Here is a 21,154-nt window from a genome sequence, read left to right as displayed (position 1 = left end):
CTTTTGATTTCTCCATCGAATCTGAATGAGATAATTGCCAGGTAGAGTAATCTTGGTTGTACGTTCTTCCCTTTCATCACTTTAAGTATATCATGCCACTCCCTACTGGCTTGTAAAGTTTCTGCTGAGAAATCAGCTGTTAACCTTATGGGAGTTCCCTTGTATGTTATTTGTCATTTTTCCCTTGCTGCTTTCAATAATTTTTCTTTGTCTTTAATTTTTGCCAGTTTGATTACTATGTATCTCGGCATGTTTCTCTTTGGGTTTATCCTGTATGGGACTCTCTGTGCTTCCTGGACTGGGTGGCTATTTCCTTTCCCATGTTAGGGAAGTTTTCAACTATAATCTCTTCAGGTATTTTCTCGGGTCCTTTCTCTCTCTCTTCTCCTTCTGGGACCCCTATAATGCGAATGTTGTTGTGTTTAATGTTGTCCCAGAGGTCTCTTAGGCTGTCTTCATTTCTTTTCATTCTTTTTTCTTTATTCTGTTCCACAGCAGTGAATTCCACCATTCTGTCTTCCAGGTCACTTATCCGTTCTTCTGCCTCAGTTATTCTGCTTTTGATCCCTTCTAGTATAGTTTTCATTTCAGTTATTGTATTGTTCATCTCTGTTTGTTTGTTCTTTAATTCTTCTAGGTCTTTGTTAAACATTTCTTGCATTTTCTTGATCTTTGCCTCCATTGTTTTTCCGAGGTCCTGAATCATCTTCACTATCATTATTCTGAGTTCTTTCTCTGGAAGGTTGCCTATCTCCAGTTCATTTAGTTGTTTTTCTGGGGTTTTATCTTGTTCCTTCATCTGGTACATAGCCCTCTGCCTTTTCATCTTATCTATCTTTCTGTGAATGTGGTTTTCATTCCACAGGCTGCAGGATTGTAGCTCTTCTTGCTCCTGCTGTCTGCCCTCTGGTGGATGAAGCTATCTAAGAGGCTTGTGCAAGTTTCCTGATGGGAGGGCGATCCTGTTCCTTTATTAGCAATTCTACTTGAGTTTGTTCTCAAGAAGTTATGGATTTACACAAACATTTATTTTATGATTGTTGATTGCCCTTTTGCTTATACTAAGGAAAACCTGAGAAACAATCTACATGTTTAACTATTGGATATTGGTAAATTAAAATAACCTAAGATCAAATAGTATATATCCTTTAAAAAAAAAAAACAAGCAAAACTAACGCCATTACCAAATTGTGTGCATTTTGTGATTACATTTTTGTAAATCCAAGAATTCATATATATATGTATAATCATCAAATATCAATAGTAGTTATCACTACATAGTAGAGTTTTGAGTAATTATCTGTACTTTCTGACTTTATGCAATGAAAACTAGGACTGCTATAAACAAATCATAACCTCTCCTATTTGACTCCATATTTTGTCACATTTTTTTCAGAAATACAAACCACATAACAATGGGACTTCTAATCAAAAGTGGAATTACATGACAAATATGAAAGCTTTTATGGCCTTTCATAGCACTACACTGGATAAGGAAGTCACAGCAGCAAATTATGCTGGTATTTGTACATCCTCTGTGATTAAAGAAAAACACATTGATCAACCAGTAAGTGGTTCCTTCCTTCTGAGGACAAAAAAAAGGGGTGGGGGAATGGATAAGTCTAATAAAGCAAGAAACTTTTTTCCAGAAAACCTTAAGTTCACACAAATTAAACACTGACTTGTGAGTGAAATCGCTTAGACTCTGTGATTCTGGTTAGGAAAGAATGAAGGAATATTGATATTACCCTCTTCTTATATTGTCTGATGGCTCCCTATCACCATCACCATCTCTGGCTCATCATCAGCTCACCAGAACAGGCATGAAGCAGGATAATCACACATACGTCACTCCCACAGGTGTGCTGGCCACACTCGATGTCACTCCACTCCAGAAAGCATATTAAAATGCCAATGATTGTAAGTTGCTTTATATTACATTATACCAAGCATAGGGCTAAGTATGATATACTCTAATTTTAAAAGAAATAATTTCTCAAGTTTGGTCCTTTAATTTTTATTAGTAAGGAATTATTTGCACCATACTTTACAGATACCCGAGATATTTGTGGGTCAGTGGATCAAGGCACCTTGCTATTGTTGATAACCGTTGGCCTACAGAAAACTGAAATCTCATAATGTATGCACATTACAAGACTGCCCAAGACCCTCTTTACTGTTCCCCTCAGTCGTCTCTAAACCACTGCTGCTTCTTCACTCGTCATTCCCTGGCTCTACTGAATAAGAGATGTCAAATGTACCGTACCATTCTGCCTGTCTCTGGTTTCAACTATGCTCTCCCCGCCGACTTTTTCTCCTTTGTCTGTGATCTCATACCTGTTAGACAATATGCTGCCAAAGACTGCTGAAGTCATCTTAAAAAGAATCGAGTCAACTTGAAAAGGCTCCAAAGATGAGACAATTTAAGCATCAATATGACTATTGAATGCAGTGGATTGACATACATTAGATATGTTTAAATCCGTATGTTCATAGAGATATTAAACAACAGCAACAACAACAACAACTCAATTTGTCACAATTAGATGATGCTAAGGAGCAAATTTGTTACTTTGAAAACCAGTAAATAAAAAATCAAACATTTATTTTTCCCTTCCTTTATGAACCGTACCTCAAGATAACAAGACAGTTGACAAGAAGAAACTTCACTTCGTAGAAATACCCCAGCTAATACATGAGTAAAGTATGAGGAAATCAGAATATCATTATACTGTGAACTTTCATAAATTAATGGATCTAGGCAACGATCATCAGTAGCTACTAACATAACAAAAAGAGACAAAAGAGTTGCTCCTTGATAGAGATACACTGTACCATTTATGATGGGGTCTTGCCCCCCCAAATCTAACTGGAGAAAATGTACAATGAATAATTACAACAAAAGAAAAAAGAAAAAGAAATAAGGAATGTGAAGATTCAGAGAGACTTAGAGGTATTTAAACTAATTATAAGGTATTGGCCTTATTGTGATTCTCTTTCAAATAAATTGTAAGGGAGTGAGAGAATTGTAGAAATTTGAATACTGACTGAATATTTGATTATATTAGGGTATTATTAATTTTAGGTATGATGTTATAGTTATGATAAAAGAGTTCTTATTTGAAATTTGGGAAGGATAAAACTTCCCAATTTTCAACAATATTTCTTCTAAAAGATTATAACTTTCCTTTCCTACTAGTTAAATGATAACCTATCTGATAGAAATTAATATGGTTAATCTGAAGAGTACAATAATATATCAGTTCTAGGATTCACAAATTTAAAAAAGTGCTTTTCTCTCTTGGACCTGGGAAAACCAACTCTCTACACAAAGGCTCTAAATCAGTAATTAATTCTTAACCTTTTCAGAGATGCAGACCTCGTTGAGAGTCTCGTGAAAATTATGGATATTCTTTCCCCCCAAAATGCACATGTGTACACAGCACTTTTTGTATAAAATTTTAGGGAGTTTGTAGACTCCCTTGAAATCCAATTTGGACATAGGGTAAGAACTTCTTCTCTAGGCCACATTTGCTTGGCAAGCTTAGAAAAGAAAACTAATACGAAGTAACCATTATATGCTAGAAAGCTACTGTATGTTAGATACTGATGCAGTATTAGTTATTTTTACATACATTATCTTATAATAAATAATATAACATAAATAATAAATATAAACAGTATCAATAATTCATTAAATTAAGATTGATGAAGCAACTGAATAATTTATTCACAGTCACACTAGCTATTATATATACAGTAAGCGTCATTGTTGATCAAACAAACTCCATGTTATAGACCATATTTCTATAAGGTCAAATGAACAGAGCAAGTTAGTCATTTCAATAAATCAAGGAAATTTTATAGAGGAAAATAATCAGTCAAACCAACTGCTTGGTATTCTGTGTATAGAGCCAGCAGCTGACTTGCTGAACTTTTAAACTCTGTTTGCATTCTGTAGACATAGCCTAACCTAGGGAGCTACCCCAGTGTATTGCATTTTCCTTACCAGCAGCAGTTTAAATGTTGTGTTAAGGGTGAATGAATTAACCAAAAATTCAGTTTGCATTGTATACGTGTACCATTGCCAAAATAAAACAATTTGGGAACCATCAAAATAGTAGCACCACAGTCATAGGGATTGATGTCTTAATGAATGAAAATACATTTTCTAGATACTGTCATAGGCTTCTTTTTTTTTTTTTTTTTTTTTTTGGTGGTACGCAGGCCTCCCACTGTTGTGGCCTCTCCCATTGCGGAGCACAGGCTCCGGACGCGCAGGCTCAGCGGCCATGGCGCACAGACCTAGCCGCTCCGCGGCATGTGGGATCTTCCCAGACCGGGACACGAACCCGTGTCCCCTGCATCGGCAGGCGGACTCTCAACCACTGCGCCACCAGGCAAGCCCTCAATAGGCTTCTTTAGTGTAATAAGAAATACCATTGGCACACGATTCATCATGAAGTCCGTGTTTTTCTGTACAAATTATTCTGTATGTAGTATTCATTCAATTCCATCTGAGAGGAGATGTTTTAATTTTCTGTCTCCCAGTAATTTTTAGGAAAATGGAAATCAGATGTGCATATAGAGAAATCCATAGTGGAACTTAAGAATTACATCTTCAAAAGTATCATCTAAATGTTGGCTCTGAATTGAGGTAGCTTTAAGTATTTAAATGGAATAGTTGAAGAAATATGACAAAGGCAAAAAAACAAGAACTTGGAATCAGAAGTCACAGCTTCGTACTTCAGCTCTGCCACATACTACTTGAATATCCTTGGATTAAAAACTTCCCTCTCTTAGCTTTTGTTTTCTCATCTGTAAATTGAGAATGATGATATTAACTCTGGCTGTACTTAACTTTTAGCCTTGTGAGGAACAAAGCAAATCAGAGAGTCTATATAAAAGTGCTTTAAAATGTTCATGCATATTCAAGAGTAGAGAGACTAGTTCAGTGAATTCTCATATACCTATCATCCAAATTCAACTATTATCAAGGTTTTGCAATATTTACAAATCCTAGACATGATACCATTTCACCTCAAACTTAAGCATGCACCTGTAAAAATTTGACCATTTTCTTACATTACCATTATGCCATTATCACCTAATAAAATTAACAGTAATTTTTGGCCATCTACTACCCTGTTCATAATAAAATTTCCCAGGTTTCCTAAAAAATTCTTCTTATGGTTGGTTGGTTTGAGTCAGGATTCAAACAAGGTCCCGATGTGACGCTGGTCGCAGAATCCATCCTATAGAATGCCTCTTGTTTGGATTTTTCTGTTTGCTTCCTATGGCATCCTTTAACCTGTTTCTCTGGCTCCCATAATGCCTATAAAAGAAATTTAGCACTGGAGTTTAATTATATTTATGTTCAGCATTTTTTGGACAAGAATCTTCATAGGTTTTACTGTGTATTTCATATTTATCACTTATGCAGGGATACAGTGTGGATTTTCCATGGGCTCAGGTGATTACAACCTAATCTCACATCAAAAAACAATTCCCAATGACTTCTCATTTAGTGTTGCCTTTTTTGTGATCTTTGCCTAAATCAATAATTTCATTAGAAGTTTCAAAAGGGTCAATTTTTAAAAGTTCTATTATGTTCCCTGACATATATTAGCTGAACTTTTAGTGTAAGGAAGAACTTTACCTCTTCAACTAGGTATTTGACTGCCCAGAAATATGGTTTGTAAAGGATGGTAGGATAAATGCTTACATTGTTCTATCTAAATTATCTATTGTAGTGTAGCAAATCACCTGAAAATTTAGTGGCTTAAGCCAACAACCATTTTTATGCTCTGAGTCAACAATTTGGGCTAGGCTGAACTGGGCAGTTCTGCTGGTCTTGCCCAGGGTCACTAATGTGGCTGTAGTTATCTGGTGGCACACCAGTAGTTTGGTGGTGCTGTGGTGTCTGAATGGTCAAATCACATGTCTGGTGGGGGCCTTAGTTCTCCTCAAGGCTTCTTAAGTAGGCTAGCTCAAGTGAGCTCACATTATGGTCTCTGGCTTCCAAATGCAGCCAAAAAAGAACAAGCTGAAATGTGCAAGCACTTCTTATGCATCTGCTTGCATCACATTTGCTAATGCTACATTGGCCACAGCAAGTCACATGGCCTTGCCCAGATTCAAGGGAAGGAGGAAAGGAGCAAGAAACTCTTATTTCTTGATTGGAGGAGCAGCAAAATGGAATTTCAAAAGGGCATGCAAACAAGAATGGGATGGTTTTACTATGCCATCTTTGCAAATAATCTGCCACAATTTCTAATGGCCAATTTCAGAGTTGTAAATTGGTACCAGTTTACTTCTAATGGACTCCAGTAAGTAGTAGTTTTGTTTTTGTTTGTTTGTTGGCTTTTTTGTTGCTTTTTTTTTTTTTACTTATATTTTTAACATGATTATGAACTCATGGGACTTTACCTATTCAAACATATTTGAAGTGTTTTGGTTATAATTTTATTTTACTCCCAAATTGTCCCACTTTGGGCCAGTGGAATGTCCTTCATGTTGGCGCCTGTGTCTTTTTTGACATAATGCCTTTACTTTTGGATGGATTCTTTTTTTCTGGGCACGCAAGAGATCCTTGCTTCTCTTGTATATTTCTTGCCCCAAATCTGGAATTGGCCATTCCTCCAAGAAACTCTGATTCTGGATACAAGTTATACTCATTGATGTTGAATTGTCATTGCCTCTAGGCTTTTTCAGTCAACAACGTTTGGAAATATTTTGCTCTATAATATAATAGTTATAATTATAATATAATTATAATATAATATAATTATATAATAATTAATAATTAGAGAGCAAAATAATGCATTCATGTTGAGATTTCAAATTTAGCATTTGGGGAATCATAAAAATGCTTTATTTGTATGGCAAAATATTCTACAAAAGTGCTATCATAATTTAGATGCAACCAAATAAAAGCATCTTTACCTCCATTTTCAGGGATACTATTATCTCTCACCCAGTGGAAAGAAAAAAACAATGCTCTGTTTGGCATGTGGGCGATCCATGAGAGCAGAGAAGAGATTGAAACAGTTGCTTCCAGGGCTGCCATTCCTCTGTGCCTCAGCCTCCGAGACCCAGAAGCCCTTCTCACAAGGACCTTTCAAGGTCATCGATGTGGCCAGAGTATGTAATGATCTGAGCTCTGCTAACACATGTGTGGCATCAGTTTGGAAACTTTGATACATTCATTACTTGCCTTGCACTCAAGTTCATCTCCACTTATCCAGTTCATCTTTCGTTGAGGCACCTTTACCATTCCACCTGCATTGATTTCCTTTTCCCCACTGTAACTTAAAATACATTATCTGTTAATAGTTCGATATACTCTTTGAAGTTAATTGGGCTCTTCTGCAGCTTTAATCGTCTCCTGACACCTTGCACTACTCCCTGTGTTGCTTTTAGATGAGGAAGTAACTGCAAATCTTTACTTAGTGGAGTAGCTTTTTGCCTATATCCACAGGGTAAACTCCTTTTTTCCTAGTATTTTCAGGGCTAATTTGATCTGTTGTTGTTAATGACTCTTCATGTTGGGTGCCTGAATTCATGCATTCATGTCTAATACTATTTTTTTTTAACAGCTCATGGGGAAAATAATCTCTGCTGCTTTCCTGTGATCTTAATTTAAAATGGCACCATTTAAAAAATCCTTTCCTTCAAGTTTAGAAGTGAGAAGAGCTGAGAGGAACTTACACAACTGTATAAAAAGGAGCAATTCCTTAGGGGTGGGAACCTTCCACCTGGTGTGCTCTTCAGGGCTTGCCGGTCTTATTCCCAGGTCACTGTCCTCTCTCCCCTAAACCTGATACACATTGCAGAAGAGCAGGGTCGTAACAGTTGCAATAAACATCAACTGAAACAATCACTGAAGGAAAAGGGGAGTCAGTCCTCTGGGAAAGCCTGCAGGCATTTGGCTTTGCTTTGGTGACAGTAGGGTTGTGTTAAGGAGGTGGGGGTGAGCTGATCGGAAAGAATCCCCAGTGTTACAGCATCTTGGACACAACTTCTCCCTCAGGGCAGCTTCCTGAGTAGCCATGAAAAGGAAAAGGTGAAGTGTGGCGTTCACCACCCTCATTACCATGTGGTTAAGGCTTCACTCATTCCCCTCCTCATTCATCAGTGTCTGCCACCACAGGATGGCATCATCCTGAAGTCAAAGAATAAGAGAATATCTTTACTACTAGCGTCCGTTACTTCAACCCCAGGCTCTCTCTGGCCCTGGCATCCTTCTTCCCCATCTCCTGTCCAGGGGAAGGCAAAGTAGAAAACAGGAGGAGGCCAGAAACACAAGCCAGAGGCCCAAAGTCACCTAGAGACTCAGTGACAGGGCTGGGAAGAGAACTGAGGAGTTCGGACCCAATGTCCTTCCCACTACAGCACCTAATACTTTTAGCATATGAAGTGACATTTCAAAATTTAGATGCCACACCCATGTACACACACAAATCAAGAGGCTGAAGTATAACAAAATAATAAAACTAAAAGAAAAAAGTTTGAGTTGATCTATGTTGTTGTTCTTTTAAAAAAAAATCAGGCTGATTTATCTTCTTATGAGGCTGAAAACACTTTAAGTTATTATGAAGAACGTCTGTTATCTTTACGGATGAAGACCTGCACGCAAGTTGCATCTCATAGTGGCATGGCAGTTACTCACCAGAAGGCAGTGAAAATAATTGCATACAAAAATGGAGATAGATATCGAAATGGGAAGTTAATTGTGGCTGGAACATTCCCCATGGTGAGTGGCTATCACTTAAATGCTTCTCAAATCATCAGAGGTAATGATAATGGTGATTTCTCTGACAAGAAAAAAAGCAGTGAGATTGAGTGACAAATATCCCTGGCCAGTTTTACCAATTTAAGCTGCTGAGATCAAGATCTCTGTTTTCTTAAAGATGTTATTTTTGATGGTATTTCTTCAGATATAGACTTAGAAAAATGAGAAACAGAAAGCCTTTTTTGCCTTCCTTCCCCTTCCAGCTTCAAGTTGTATGTCAGCTCAGTATCCTAAGAGATGCCACCTCCTTTATCATCTGGAGAATCGGAGCACTAATTTGTTGATAGGGGGTTTCATTTCATTTTCAAATTGGAGAGGCAGGAGTTGTGCTAGGAGGGAACATGTGATTTCTGTCTTAGAGGCTGCTCCCCACAGCCATGGGAAGGGAGGAGAGTTCCCAGGACCCAAACCCAGCCTTGTCCTTCCATTGCATGATGGTTGTCTTGTGTCTGTACATTCTGGCCAATACCTTTAACAACATATTTTACAAGCAATGTTAAATATGATATGGAGTTACCCTGGAGACTTCCTTGCAAATACACACACACATAATCATTCACTCACCCCTCTGAGTACGAACAGATTTTTTATTAAGATATTGTTGTTCAATGGACTAAGCAAAGGACAAAAGTTAGCAACTCCAGAATTCACCCTGGGACCCTGGCTTTTGTGGTCTTGGGCAAAAATATTAACCTTTCAGCCTGATTTCCCATCTGCCAAATGGAAGTAATAATGTGTCAGTTCTTGGTTTGAAAGTCAAGTATTCATTTATTTTAAAGCAGTTCATCGGAAGTGTTAGAATAATTTTATTCATTCTTAAGCACACAATTGAAATTGGATTTCTAGGTTTACACTTCTTAGGAAATAAATACTCTGATGATAAAATGTATTAACATACAATAGCTGCTGTGTTAAATTTTTGGAGCTAAGAATTTTCACAGATGGATTGGACTAATTTGTGAGATTATGTAGGACAATCCAATATCAAAAATCATCTCTGATCAAAGATCAAGTTGGTAGCTATTGCTTTCTGTTTTCTCAAATTAAAGGATTTTCTCAGAGTTCTAAATTAACACGCTCATCATGATTATTCTCAGTTCTACCACTATTTCTTCTCAGTTCCTTATAGTCTGTGTTTTTTAGCTGCTTGCAGAATGCACGGAACAACTTGGTCTTGCCAGAGCAGCCTCCAAAGTGTATACCAAAGATGGAACCACAATCCTTTCCTTGTGGGATTTGGTTTTATGGGCTCTTGATAAATCTTTTATCCAGAGAGACTCTGAGGGACAAAAGGAAGAGGCAGCCCCTGTTGGAACAAAAGGGACACCTGTTAAAAGTATGGAAGGTTGGTTACATTCTACAGGATATAGCTGATTCTACTTATGTTTGATCATATGAAAGTTAAATGTAATTCTTTCATTCAGTCACCCCTTCGAGAGTTAAAAAAAATCACAGGAAGCTACTCATATGAAATTCTCATAATGTTTTTACCTTGCAGAATAATAAGAAAAAAAATTTTTAATGTAAATTTGATTTCAGCCCCAAAACAATAAATAAATTGCCTAGAATTTATAAAACATGTTTGACAGTTTAGCTACTTTATGCAACATGAGCAGGTTCTGTTCTTAAATTCAGAACCAAAACCAACTGGAGACCGCTTAAGAAAGTGGGACTAGATCAATGCAAATCTCTTCCTACTATTAGAAGAGAAGGTGTCCTCTCTACACCTCCTGTCCTCCAACTCCCCTCCCCCGTCTCCACTGCTCCTATGAACTCCCAGAAGCTACAGCAAATGCACCCCTATCACAGCTCCTAGCACATTGTGTTATAATTATCTGTCTACATCTTTGTGCGTTTCATTAGACTAGGTACAACTTGAGGGCAGGGCCTGTGCCCCCAACAACAATTTGGTAAATGAAAAAGAGTCTTGCTAGCAGTGATTCGGCGGTTGTCTCAGGTTTCCGTTGTTGTGTTGAGAGGCATGGTTTAGAGGTTAAGAATGTGGATTTTGGAGCTGAAAATACCAGGGTTCAGCTTCTACCTGTCACTTGTTAGATGAATGATCGTGGGTACTCTCTGTACCTCAGTTCCCTCATTTGTAAAATGAGGACACTAACAGTCACATGAATATATACTAGTTCAGTCTTCATAAGTATGAATGTGTATTCATAAGAATATATATACATATGAATATATTTCACTTAGATTAATGCCTGGTTGATACTTAGCAATTTAATAATATTAGTTATCATTATTGTGTGTAGGATTAAGGAGGAAAAACCCACTCCTTCCTGTGTGTCTCTCCTTCATTCTCATACTAGTATCCCATTCCCAATGCTTCTGACACCAGACCTGTGGGGTTTTTTCCCACACCAACTCCCACACCATCTAGCTGGATGTCCTACAATTTAACTCAATTCTGACACTACCTACCTGGAGATAAGGTCAGATCCCACAGGTTAAGGGCCCAGTCTCACAACACTGCTTCCCACTCACCCCATTTCAGAGGTCCAGACCTGTGCTTCTGACTGAGTGGCTATAAATTGGCTCCCTCCTCAGGTTCAATTAATTTGCTAGAGCAGCTCACAGAACTCAAGAAAACTGTTTACTTACTGTTTACCCATTTATTATAAAAGGATATGGTAAAGGATACAGATGAAAATCCAGATGAAAGAGAAGCATAGGGTAAGGTACGTGGGAAAGGGCATGAAGATTCTGTGTTTCCTCTGACACTCCACTCTCCCAGCATCTCCATGTGTTCACCAAGCCAGCTTTCTGAACCGTGTACTTTTGGGATTTTTATGGGGACTTCATCATGTAGGCGTGATTGATCGTCAACTCCATTTCTAGTCCCTCTCTGGAGAATGGGGAGTAGGGTTGAAAATTCCAAGTTTCTAATCATGGCTTGGACTTTCTGGTGACCAGCCCCCATCCAGGAGCCCAGCAAGATTCATCTCATTAGAACAAAAGACACTGCTAGCACCCAGGAAATTCCAAAGAATTTAGGAGCTCTGTGTCAGGAACTGGGGGCAGAGACCAGTATTTTTTTCTATTATTTTATAATGATATTATTTGTTTGGTTTTCTAATGAGTTTTAAAAAATAATTATGTGAATATTTAATGCCTAGCTGATCACTAAAGCATATAGTTCTGCCTTTATTTGGCATGTGGAATATCTGATCTCCACGTTCTGGAAGATTTAAAATTTCAAACATTCTTCTTTCAAATTCTTATTTAAAACCTGCTTGGAGGTAATGTTATTCATGCAGGTCTACCAAGAGGGTATGGCCATCCCTTCCCCTCATATTCTAAAGGTTATCCTTGAATCAGGCAGGGGCATTAGCTGGCTGTCCCCTTTACTGAATCATGACTTGGAGTTATGACATCGGTTTGCATTGAGGAAATTAAAAGAAACAGGCATCAATCTAAAACTCAGTGTCATGCTTACTATAAAGGCGGTGGTTAAAGGCACTGGCTCTGGAAGCAGATGGCCTTGATTCTAATTCTGGCTCTGCCCCCGCCTGGCTATGTGACTAAATCACAGTTACTGTACAAAAGAGGAGTGGACCTACCTCAGAGTATCATTTTGAGAATTATATGCGATAATGTATATAGAGGTCTTAGTAAAATGCCCAGCACACAGTAAGTTCTCAATATGTATTAATTATATATTAGGATACTGTTTGCTGTATCACAAATAACCCCTTTATGAAGACCCTGAAATAAATTTCTCTAAGATCTCAGGACCAGGAAAGTTGTATCTTGAGGAATTTATCTCTCTCTGTCAGCCATGTGTATCTTGAAATGGTGTTTTCCTCTTTGCTTTAGCCACAAGGATTCTCAGCGCCCAAATAGTGCTTTATCGCCAGCAAATAAAAACAGTGTGGTATTCATGTCTAGTATCATAATGATGGTAAATATATTATCTAGCATTTTTTGGATGCTTGCACAATTAACTAGACCAAATATTATTCTAAACACTTTCCTTTTTATAATCATCCCAACAGCAGAATGAGATACTATTAATCATTTAATTGATGAGTTCTCTGAAGCACCTTATCTCTGGCTTTGGTCTATTCCTATACTCCTTTTTCCCCTTCCTTGCTTTTTTTTCTCTTTATTTTATCCCTTTTCAGAGTAGATATTTTGGTAAGCTACCTCATATTTTTTTCATAACTAGATAAAGTGTAAGAAAGGAATTAAAATATGTATTTACGATAAGATTTGTTTAAATTATTTAGTTGCATATGAAGTTTCTGATCAGATTTATGTATTTGCATCTGGTTTGGGCATTAACCTGTTTAAATCAAGTCATTAATGAAGAATAAAATATTTTGAATAAACAAGTGAATTCAGCAAGCAAATTTATTCATTATTCATTGAACAATAGTATATGTGTCATTTGTTTCCCAGGAACAACAAGAATGAAAGTGAAAACCAAATTATTTCCAAAGTCTGTGACATCTGATAGTTTGGATGATATAGATAAGTCTTTGCTCACCCTCATCCTCAGAAATCCTATTGCCATCTGGGTATCTTGCGGTGAACCATTTCTAAGTCCGAATGGTAAGTGTTTTGTTTTTGCTTTCTTTCAAGCAAGTGCATAAAGAGAGAGAGAAATAAATTTTTTGTCACCATAAGAAAATCAGTTAAATGTGTATAATGTCAACATAATAACATCACATTTATGCAAAGAACGGAAGGTTCATCAATTAACATGTGCACAAGGATAGCTATACTCCTATATTTGCACAATTGCCTGTTTTTTTCTTACTGGAATGGAGTATTCTGCATGGAAAGTGTCTAATTTCATTGATAAAGAGATCCTTGGTCTATAAGACTGAGAATAATGATATACATTAGAAAATAACAAATGAGTTTAATTCACACTGAAGACGACCTGTCTGCACATTTTCATTTTTAAGAATTGCACCCTTTAGGCAGTAGGTGGATGTTTAAAAAAATGAATGGTTCCAAGGAAGACTTTCATCACCTCCAAATAGTTTGTGGAAATAGAAAATGAAATATGGCTATTACATATGGTAAATCTATATAATAAAACAGCACTGTTCTTCTTTTTTCCCCCTCCATTCCATAAAGAAATGCCTTAAGCCCTGTCATCTTTCAAATGAAGTTTCTTTTAATGACCCTTACCTTTTAATTACTTGTTTCTAATTGAATTTGTTTCTTGGAGCAGAAAGTTCTTTATAAATTATTGGCTTGCATGATAAATTACTGTTGATAAGAAGAATGCAAGATAAAATATCATGTAGTTTTTTAATTCTAGCTTTGAAGAAAGCAGAAAAAATAAAAAAAAAGAACTGGCTAAAAAAGGACAAAATTTTGGCTGATCTAGACACTATGAAACACAAACTGAGACAGTTAAAAGGTCAGTATGAACTAAATCAAGTATCACCATGTTTAATTCTAAACCTTTAATTCTTAATTTGCTGGTAGTTTTTTTTTGACCTTTAGATACCAGATGTTTAACTGAATATTATATATTGTGTTACAAAAGTCACTTGAGCAAGTCTAAAACCTATTAATATATCTTTTCAGTACTGATTTTGTATTTGTAAATTTTATATGAAAATGATATCACACGATTTATATATACATTTTTAAAATTTGGAGGATGTGTGGATCATATAACCACCCTATTGGTTTTGAAACAATTCCTGAAATGACATTTTATGGACTTTGGAATTAGTCATTAAACAAAACTTTCTGTTATTTCTTAGGTATTGCTTGGGAAGAAGTTTTGTTAAATAATCTGAGTGAGGAAGTACTAAATTCTTCAAAGATTAGTGTCTTTATCACAGAAGGGAGGTTATCTCGTTATGCGGCATAAGATATGTTATTCATAGACAAAGTGATTGACTGACAATATTTGTCCTCTTCTTCCATTCTCTTTGTCACAGAATCTTAAGTTCCTGATCTTATATTATTCCCAGCACTTCAGACACCAAATGATTCTTTGGGGAATAAGTATGTTATGGACTTTAGTCTGGGAAGGAATACATTTCAGGCTCTGTAACTGCCATAGCAGGATTTCAGCTCCTGAGTATCTGTACCGTCTGGTGTCAGAAACATGTGAATCTTACTTCAATAAATAAGACAATTAGTCCTAAGTGCACTAGACAGCACTCTGGGTTGAAATGGCTGTTTTTTCAGTTTTTACCAAAAGAATTATTGGGTCTAACTGAAAAGCATCTATTACTATTGCTAACCTCTACTGCTCCAACTACTTGACACTTGCACTTGAATGTCCCATAGGCATGTCCAAAACTGAAGTTAACACGTCACCATATAGTGACCATACCACCATTTCATTTCATATCTTACCACACCAATGCCTCCTTCCTTTCTTCTGTGGGCATTACCACAACCAGGTGTTCCATCTCAAGGAGCTGGGAGTCATCCTTGGCATCTCCCACTCTCGCTATCTCTAAGCAAATATCAGTAAGTCTTGTTGCTTTGAATCTGTTTTTCAAATGAATTCTAAGGATCTTGATTCCTACTGTCATTATCCAAGTTCAAGCTATCGTCATCTATTCTTTGGGTTACTGGGTCAGCTTTCTGTTCAGTTCCCTCTGCCTCAAACTTTTCTCTCTCCTGTTCTCTTGGACTGCTTCTCATTATTTACTTTTCAGCTTACTCGTTATTTCTCCTAAAAGTCTTCACTAACATTCTAAGTCAGGAACAGTGTGGTTTGTCATAGCCTTAACTTCCCCCAATAGCCCTTATCACTTTATTATACATACCTGATCATATGACTGTCTCTCCTATGTTACATTATAAATTCTATACCCTTCTAATTTGTTCTCTGAATAGTTGTAGAATTATTTAATTAAAGAATAAATGGGATTTCAACCATCCACTCCAATGAGCTTTCTAAGCTCTATTTCTTTATCAAATTAAATCAATAGAAAGTAACATATTAAAAATAGCACCCGAGGGCTTCCCTGGTGGCGCAGTGGTTGAGAGTCCGCCTGCCGATGCAGGGGACAAGGGTTCGTGCCCCGGTCCGGGAGGATCCCACATGCCGCGGAGACGGCTGGGCCCGTGAGCCATGGCCGCTGAGCCTGCGAGTCCGGAGCCTGTGCCCCGCAACGGGAGAGGCCACAACAGTGAGAGGCTCGCGTACGGGGTAGGGGGGGAACCAAAAAAAAAAAAAAAAAATTCTTTAAAAAAAAAAAAAATAGCACCCGGCAGAGCTGCTTTTACTGAATTCTGATTTTATATCACGTCTTTAGCTTTTATTATAATTAAGTATTAAAAAGGTATTTAAAGTTCAGTTGGCATCATCCACAATATCACTGTAGAAAACAGTCTTTTTCGTCAGATGGTGTCCATTATGGAGAAATCCATTAATGCAGTTTCTCTTAAAATTTAGTACTAAGATAAATCTTGTCTCTACTGCTAAACTGTTATGTTTTCTGCTATTAAATGTAAATTCATTGCTAAGTTATAAAATACCTACTGTGAGGATGGTCTTTTCTAGTTGCTGGGATTAGGAGGAGAAATAATAGCAAGTTTAAATTCAGTAAACTGCAGTCCCTGTTGGATTGTGAGCTTCTGTTTTTTTCCTTTTTTAAAAATTCAATCATTTTATCATTTTTTTAACATCTTTATTGGAGTATAATTGCTTTACAATGGTGTGTTAGTTCCTGCTGTATAACAAAGTGAATCAGCTACACGTATATATGTATCCCCATATCCCCTCCCTCTTGTGTCTCCCTCCCACCCTCCCTATCCCACCCCTCTATGTGGTCACAAAGCACCGAGCTGATCTCCCTGTGCTATGCAGCTGCTTCCCACTAGCTATCTATTTTACGTTTGGTAATGTGTATATGTCCATGCCACTCTCTCACTTCGTCCCAGCTTACCCTTCCCCCTCCCCGTGTCCTCAAGTCCATTCTCTACATCTGCGTCTTTATTCCTGTCCTGCCCCTAAGTTCTTCAGAACCTTTTTTTTTAAGATTCCATATATATGTTTTAGCATACGGTATTTGTTTTTCTCTTTCTCATTTACTTCACTCTGTATGACAGACTGTAGGTCCATCCACTCACTACAGATAACTCATTTTCGTTTCTTTTTATGGCTGGGTAATATTCCATTGTATATATGTGCCACATCTTCTTTCTCCATTCATCTGTCCATGGACACTTAGGTTGCTTCCATGTCCTGGCTATTGTAAATAGTGCTGCAATGAACATTGTAGTACATGACTCTTTTTGAATTATGGTTTTCTCAGGGTATATGCCAAGTAGTGGGATTGCTGGGTTGTATGGTAATTCTCTTTTTAGTTTTTCTAAGGAACCTCCATACTGTTCTCCATAGTGGCTGTATCAATTTACATTCCCACCAACAGTGCAAGAGGGTTCCCTTTTCTCCACACCCTCTCCAGCATTTATTATTTGTAGATTTCTGATGATGGCCATTCTGACTGGTGTTAGGTGATACCTCATGGTAGCTTTTATTTGCATTTCTCTAATGATTAGTGATGTTGAGCATCCTTTCATGTGTTTGTTGGCAATCTGTATATCTTCTTTGGAGAAATGTCTATTTAGGTCTTCTACCCATTTTTGGATTGGGTTGTTTGTTTTTTTGATATTGAGCTGCATCAGCTGCTTGTAAATTTTGGAGATGAATCCTTTGTCGGTTGCTTCATTTGCAAATATTTTCTCCCATTCTGAGGGTTGTCTTTTGGTCTTGTTTATGGTTTCCTTTGCTGTGCAAAAGCTTTGAAGTTTCATTAGGTCCCATTTGTTTATTTTTGTTTTTATTTCCATTTCTTTAGGACATGGGTCAAAAAGGATCTTGCTGTGATTTATGTCATAGAGTGATCTTCCTATGTTTTCCTCTAAGAGACCTATAGTGTCTGGTCTTACATTTAGGTCTTTAATCCATTTTGAGTTTATTTTTGTGTATGGTGTTAGGAGTGTTCTAATTTCATTCTTTTACATGTAGCTGTCCAGTTTTCCCAGCACCACTTATTGAAGAGGCTGTCTTTTCTCCATTGTATATTCTTGCCTCCTTTATCAAACATAAGGTGACCATATGTGTGTGGGTTTATCTCTGGGCTTTCTATCCTGTTCCATTGATATATGTATTTCTGGTTTTGTGCCAGTACCATACTGTCTTGATTACTGTAGCTTTGTAGTATAGTCTGAACTCAGGGAGCCTGATTCCTCCAGCTCCATTTTTCTTCCTCAAGATTGCTTTGGCTATTCGGGGTCTTTTGTGTCTCCCAACAAATTTTAAGATTTTTTTGTTCTAGTTTGTGAAAAATGCCATTGGTAGTTTGATAAGGATTGTATTGAATCTGTAGACTACTTTGAGTAGTATAGTCATTTTCACAATGTTGATTCTTCCAATCCAAGAACATGGTATATCTCTCCATCTGTTGGTATCATCTTTAATTTCTTTCATCAGTGAGTTATAGTTTTCTGCATACAGGCCTTTTGTCTCCTTAGGTAGGTTTATTCCTAGGTATTTTATTCTTTTTGTTGCAATGCTAAATGGGAGTGTTTCCTTAATTTCTCTTTCAGAGTTTTCATCATTAGTGTATAGGAATGCAAGAGATTTCTATGCATTAATTTTGTATCCTGCTACTTTATCAAATTCATTGATTAGCTCTAGTAGTTTTCTGGTAGCATCTTTAGGATTCTCTATGTATAGTCACGTCATCTGCAAACACTGACACTTTTACTTCTTTTCCAATTTGGATTCCTTTTATTTCTTTTTCTTCTCTGATTGGTATCGCTAAAACTTACAAAACTATGTTAAATAATAGTGGTAAGAGTGGGCAACCTTGTCTTGTTCCTGATCTTGTTCCAGTGGAAATGGTTTCAGTTTTTCACCATTGAGAATGATGTTTGCTGTGGGTTTGTCATATATAGCCTTTATTATGTTGAGGTTAAGTTCCTTCTATGTCTGCTTTCTGGAGGGTTTTTATCATGGGTGTTGAATTTTGTCAAAAGTTTTTTCTACATCTATTGACATTATCATATGGTTTTTATCGTTCAATTTGTTAATATGCTGTATCACATTGATTGATTTGAATATACTGAAGAAGCCTTGCATTCCTGGCGTAAACTCCACTTGATCGTGGTGTATGATCCTTTTCATGTGCTGTTGGATTCTGTTTGCTAGTGTTATGTTGAGGATTTTTGCATCTATGTTCATCAGTGATATTGACCTGTAGTTTTCTTTTTTTTGTGACATCTTTGTCTGGTTTTGGTATCGGGTGATGGCGGCCTCGTAGAATGAGTTTGGGAGTGTTCCTCCCCCTGCTATATTTTGGAAGAGTTTGAGAAGGATGGGTGTTAGTTCTTTTGTAAATGGTTGATAGAATTTGCCTGTGAATCCATCTGGTCCTGGGCTTTTGTTTGTTGGAAGACTTTTATTCACACTTTCAATTTCAGTGCTTGTGATTGGTCTGTTTATATTTTCTATTTCTTCCTGGTTCAGGCTCAGAAGGTTGTGCTCTTCTAAGAATTTTTCCATTTCTTCTAGCTTGTCCATATTATTGGCATATAGTTGCTTGTAGTAGTCTTTCATGATCCTTTGTATTTCTGCAGTGTCAGTTGTTACTTCTCCTTTTTCATTTCTAATTCTGTTGATTTGAGTCTTTTTCCTTGTTTTCTTGATGAGTCTTGCTAATGGTTTATCAATTTTGTTTATCTTCTCAAAGAACCAGCTTTTAGTTTTATTGATCTTTGCTATTGTTTCCTTCATTTCTTTTTCATTTATTTCTGATCTGATATTTATGATTTTTCCTTCTGCTAACTTTTGGGTTTTTTTGTTCTTCTTCTCTGACTGCTTTAGGTGTAAGGTTAGGTTGTCTGTTTGAGTTTTTCTTGTTTCTTGAGGTAGGATTGTATTGCTATAAACTTCCCTCTTAGAACTGCTTTTGCTGCATCCCATAGGTTTTGGGTCATTGTGGTTTCATTGTCATTTGTTTCTAAATATTTTTTGACTTCCTCTTTGATTTCATCAGTGATCTCATGGTTATTTAGTAATGTATTGTTTGGCCTCCATGTGTTTGTAATTTTTACAGTTTTTTTCCCCTGTAATTGATATCTAGTCTCATAGTGTTGTGTTGTGAAAGGATACTTGATACGATTTCAATTTTCTTAACTTTACCAAGGCTTGATTTGTTAACCAAGATATGATCTATCCTGGAGAATGTTCCATGAGCAGTTGAGAAGAAAGTGTATTCTGTTGTTTTGGATGGAATGTCCAATAAATATCAATTAAGTCCATCTTGTTTAATGTGTCATTTAAAGCCTGTGTTTCCTTATTCATTTTCATTTTGGATGATCTGTCCGTTGGTGAAAGTGGGGTGTTAAAGTCCCCTATTATTATTGTGTTACTGTTGATTTCCCCTTTTATGGCTGTTAGCATTTGCTTTATGTATTGAGGTGCTCCTATGTTGGGTGCATAAATATTTACAATTGTTATATCTTCTTCTTGGTTTGATCCCTTGATCATTATGTAGTGTCCTTCTTTGTGTCTTGTAATAGTCTTTATCTTAAAGTCTATTTTGTCTAATATGAGAATTGCTACTCCAGATTTCTTCTGATTTCCATTTGCATGGAATACCTTTTTTCATCCCCACTTTCAGTCTGTATGTGTCCCTAGGTCTGAAATGAGTCTCTTATAGACAGTATATATATAGGTCTTGTTTTTGTATCCATTCAGCCAATCTATGTCTTTTGGTTGGAACATTTAATCCATTTATATTTAAGGTAATTATCGATATGTATGTTCCTATTACCATTTTATGAATTAATTTGGGTTTGTTATTGTAGGTCTTTTCCTTCTCTTGTGTTTCCTGCCTAGAGAAGTTCCTTTAGCATTTGTTGTAAAGCTGGTTTGGTGGTGCTGAGCTCTCTTAGCTTTTGCTTGTCTGTAAAGGTTTTAATTTCTCCACTGAATCTGAATGAGGTCCTTGCTGGGTAGAGTAATCTTGGTTGTAGGTTTTTCCCTTTCATCACTTTAAATATATCCTGCCACTCCCTTCCGGCTTGCAGAGTTTCTGCTAAAAGATCAGCTGTTAACTTTATGGGGATTCCCTTGTGTATTATTTGTTGCTTTTCCCTTGCTGTTGTTAATATTTTTTCTTTGTATTTAATTTTTGATAGTTTGATTAATATGTGTCTTGGGTGTTTTTCCTTGGCTTTATCCTGTATGGGACTCTCTGCACTTCCTGGACCTGACTGACACTTTCCTTTCCCATAGTAGGGAAGTTTTCAACTATAATCTCTTCAAGTATTTTCTCAGTCCCTTTCTTTTTCTCTTCTTCTTCTGGGACCCCTACAATTCAAATGTTGGTGCATTTAATGTTGTCC

At 36.9% G+C, this 21,154-nt stretch overlaps 1 protein-coding gene across 1 annotated transcript in view; it reads left to right on the top strand.

Moving 5' to 3' along the window:
• DCDC1 (doublecortin domain containing 1) overlaps positions 1–21,154 on the top strand; it is a gene marked incomplete at both ends in the record, with an annotated part of 429,210 nt that overhangs the window by 390,193 nt on the left and 17,863 nt on the right. Inside the window, 6 exons of the mRNA XM_082661206.1 lie at positions 1,397–1,567; positions 6,958–7,143; positions 8,552–8,755; positions 9,938–10,139; positions 13,208–13,360; positions 14,082–14,183. Coding sequence (XP_082517332.1) covers positions 1,397–1,567; positions 6,958–7,143; positions 8,552–8,755; positions 9,938–10,139; positions 13,208–13,360; positions 14,082–14,183 — 1,018 coding nt within the window. The remainder of the gene's footprint in view (positions 1–1,396; positions 1,568–6,957; positions 7,144–8,551; positions 8,756–9,937; positions 10,140–13,207; positions 13,361–14,081; positions 14,184–21,154) is intronic.

The sequence above is a fragment of the Grampus griseus genome (assembly GCF_964374135.1).
Source record: "Grampus griseus genome assembly, chromosome: 8".
NCBI lineage: Eukaryota > Metazoa > Chordata > Mammalia > Artiodactyla > Delphinidae > Grampus > Grampus griseus.
The sequence above is the reverse complement of the archived record's forward strand: the minus strand, read 5'-3'. Positions and strand labels throughout refer to the sequence as shown.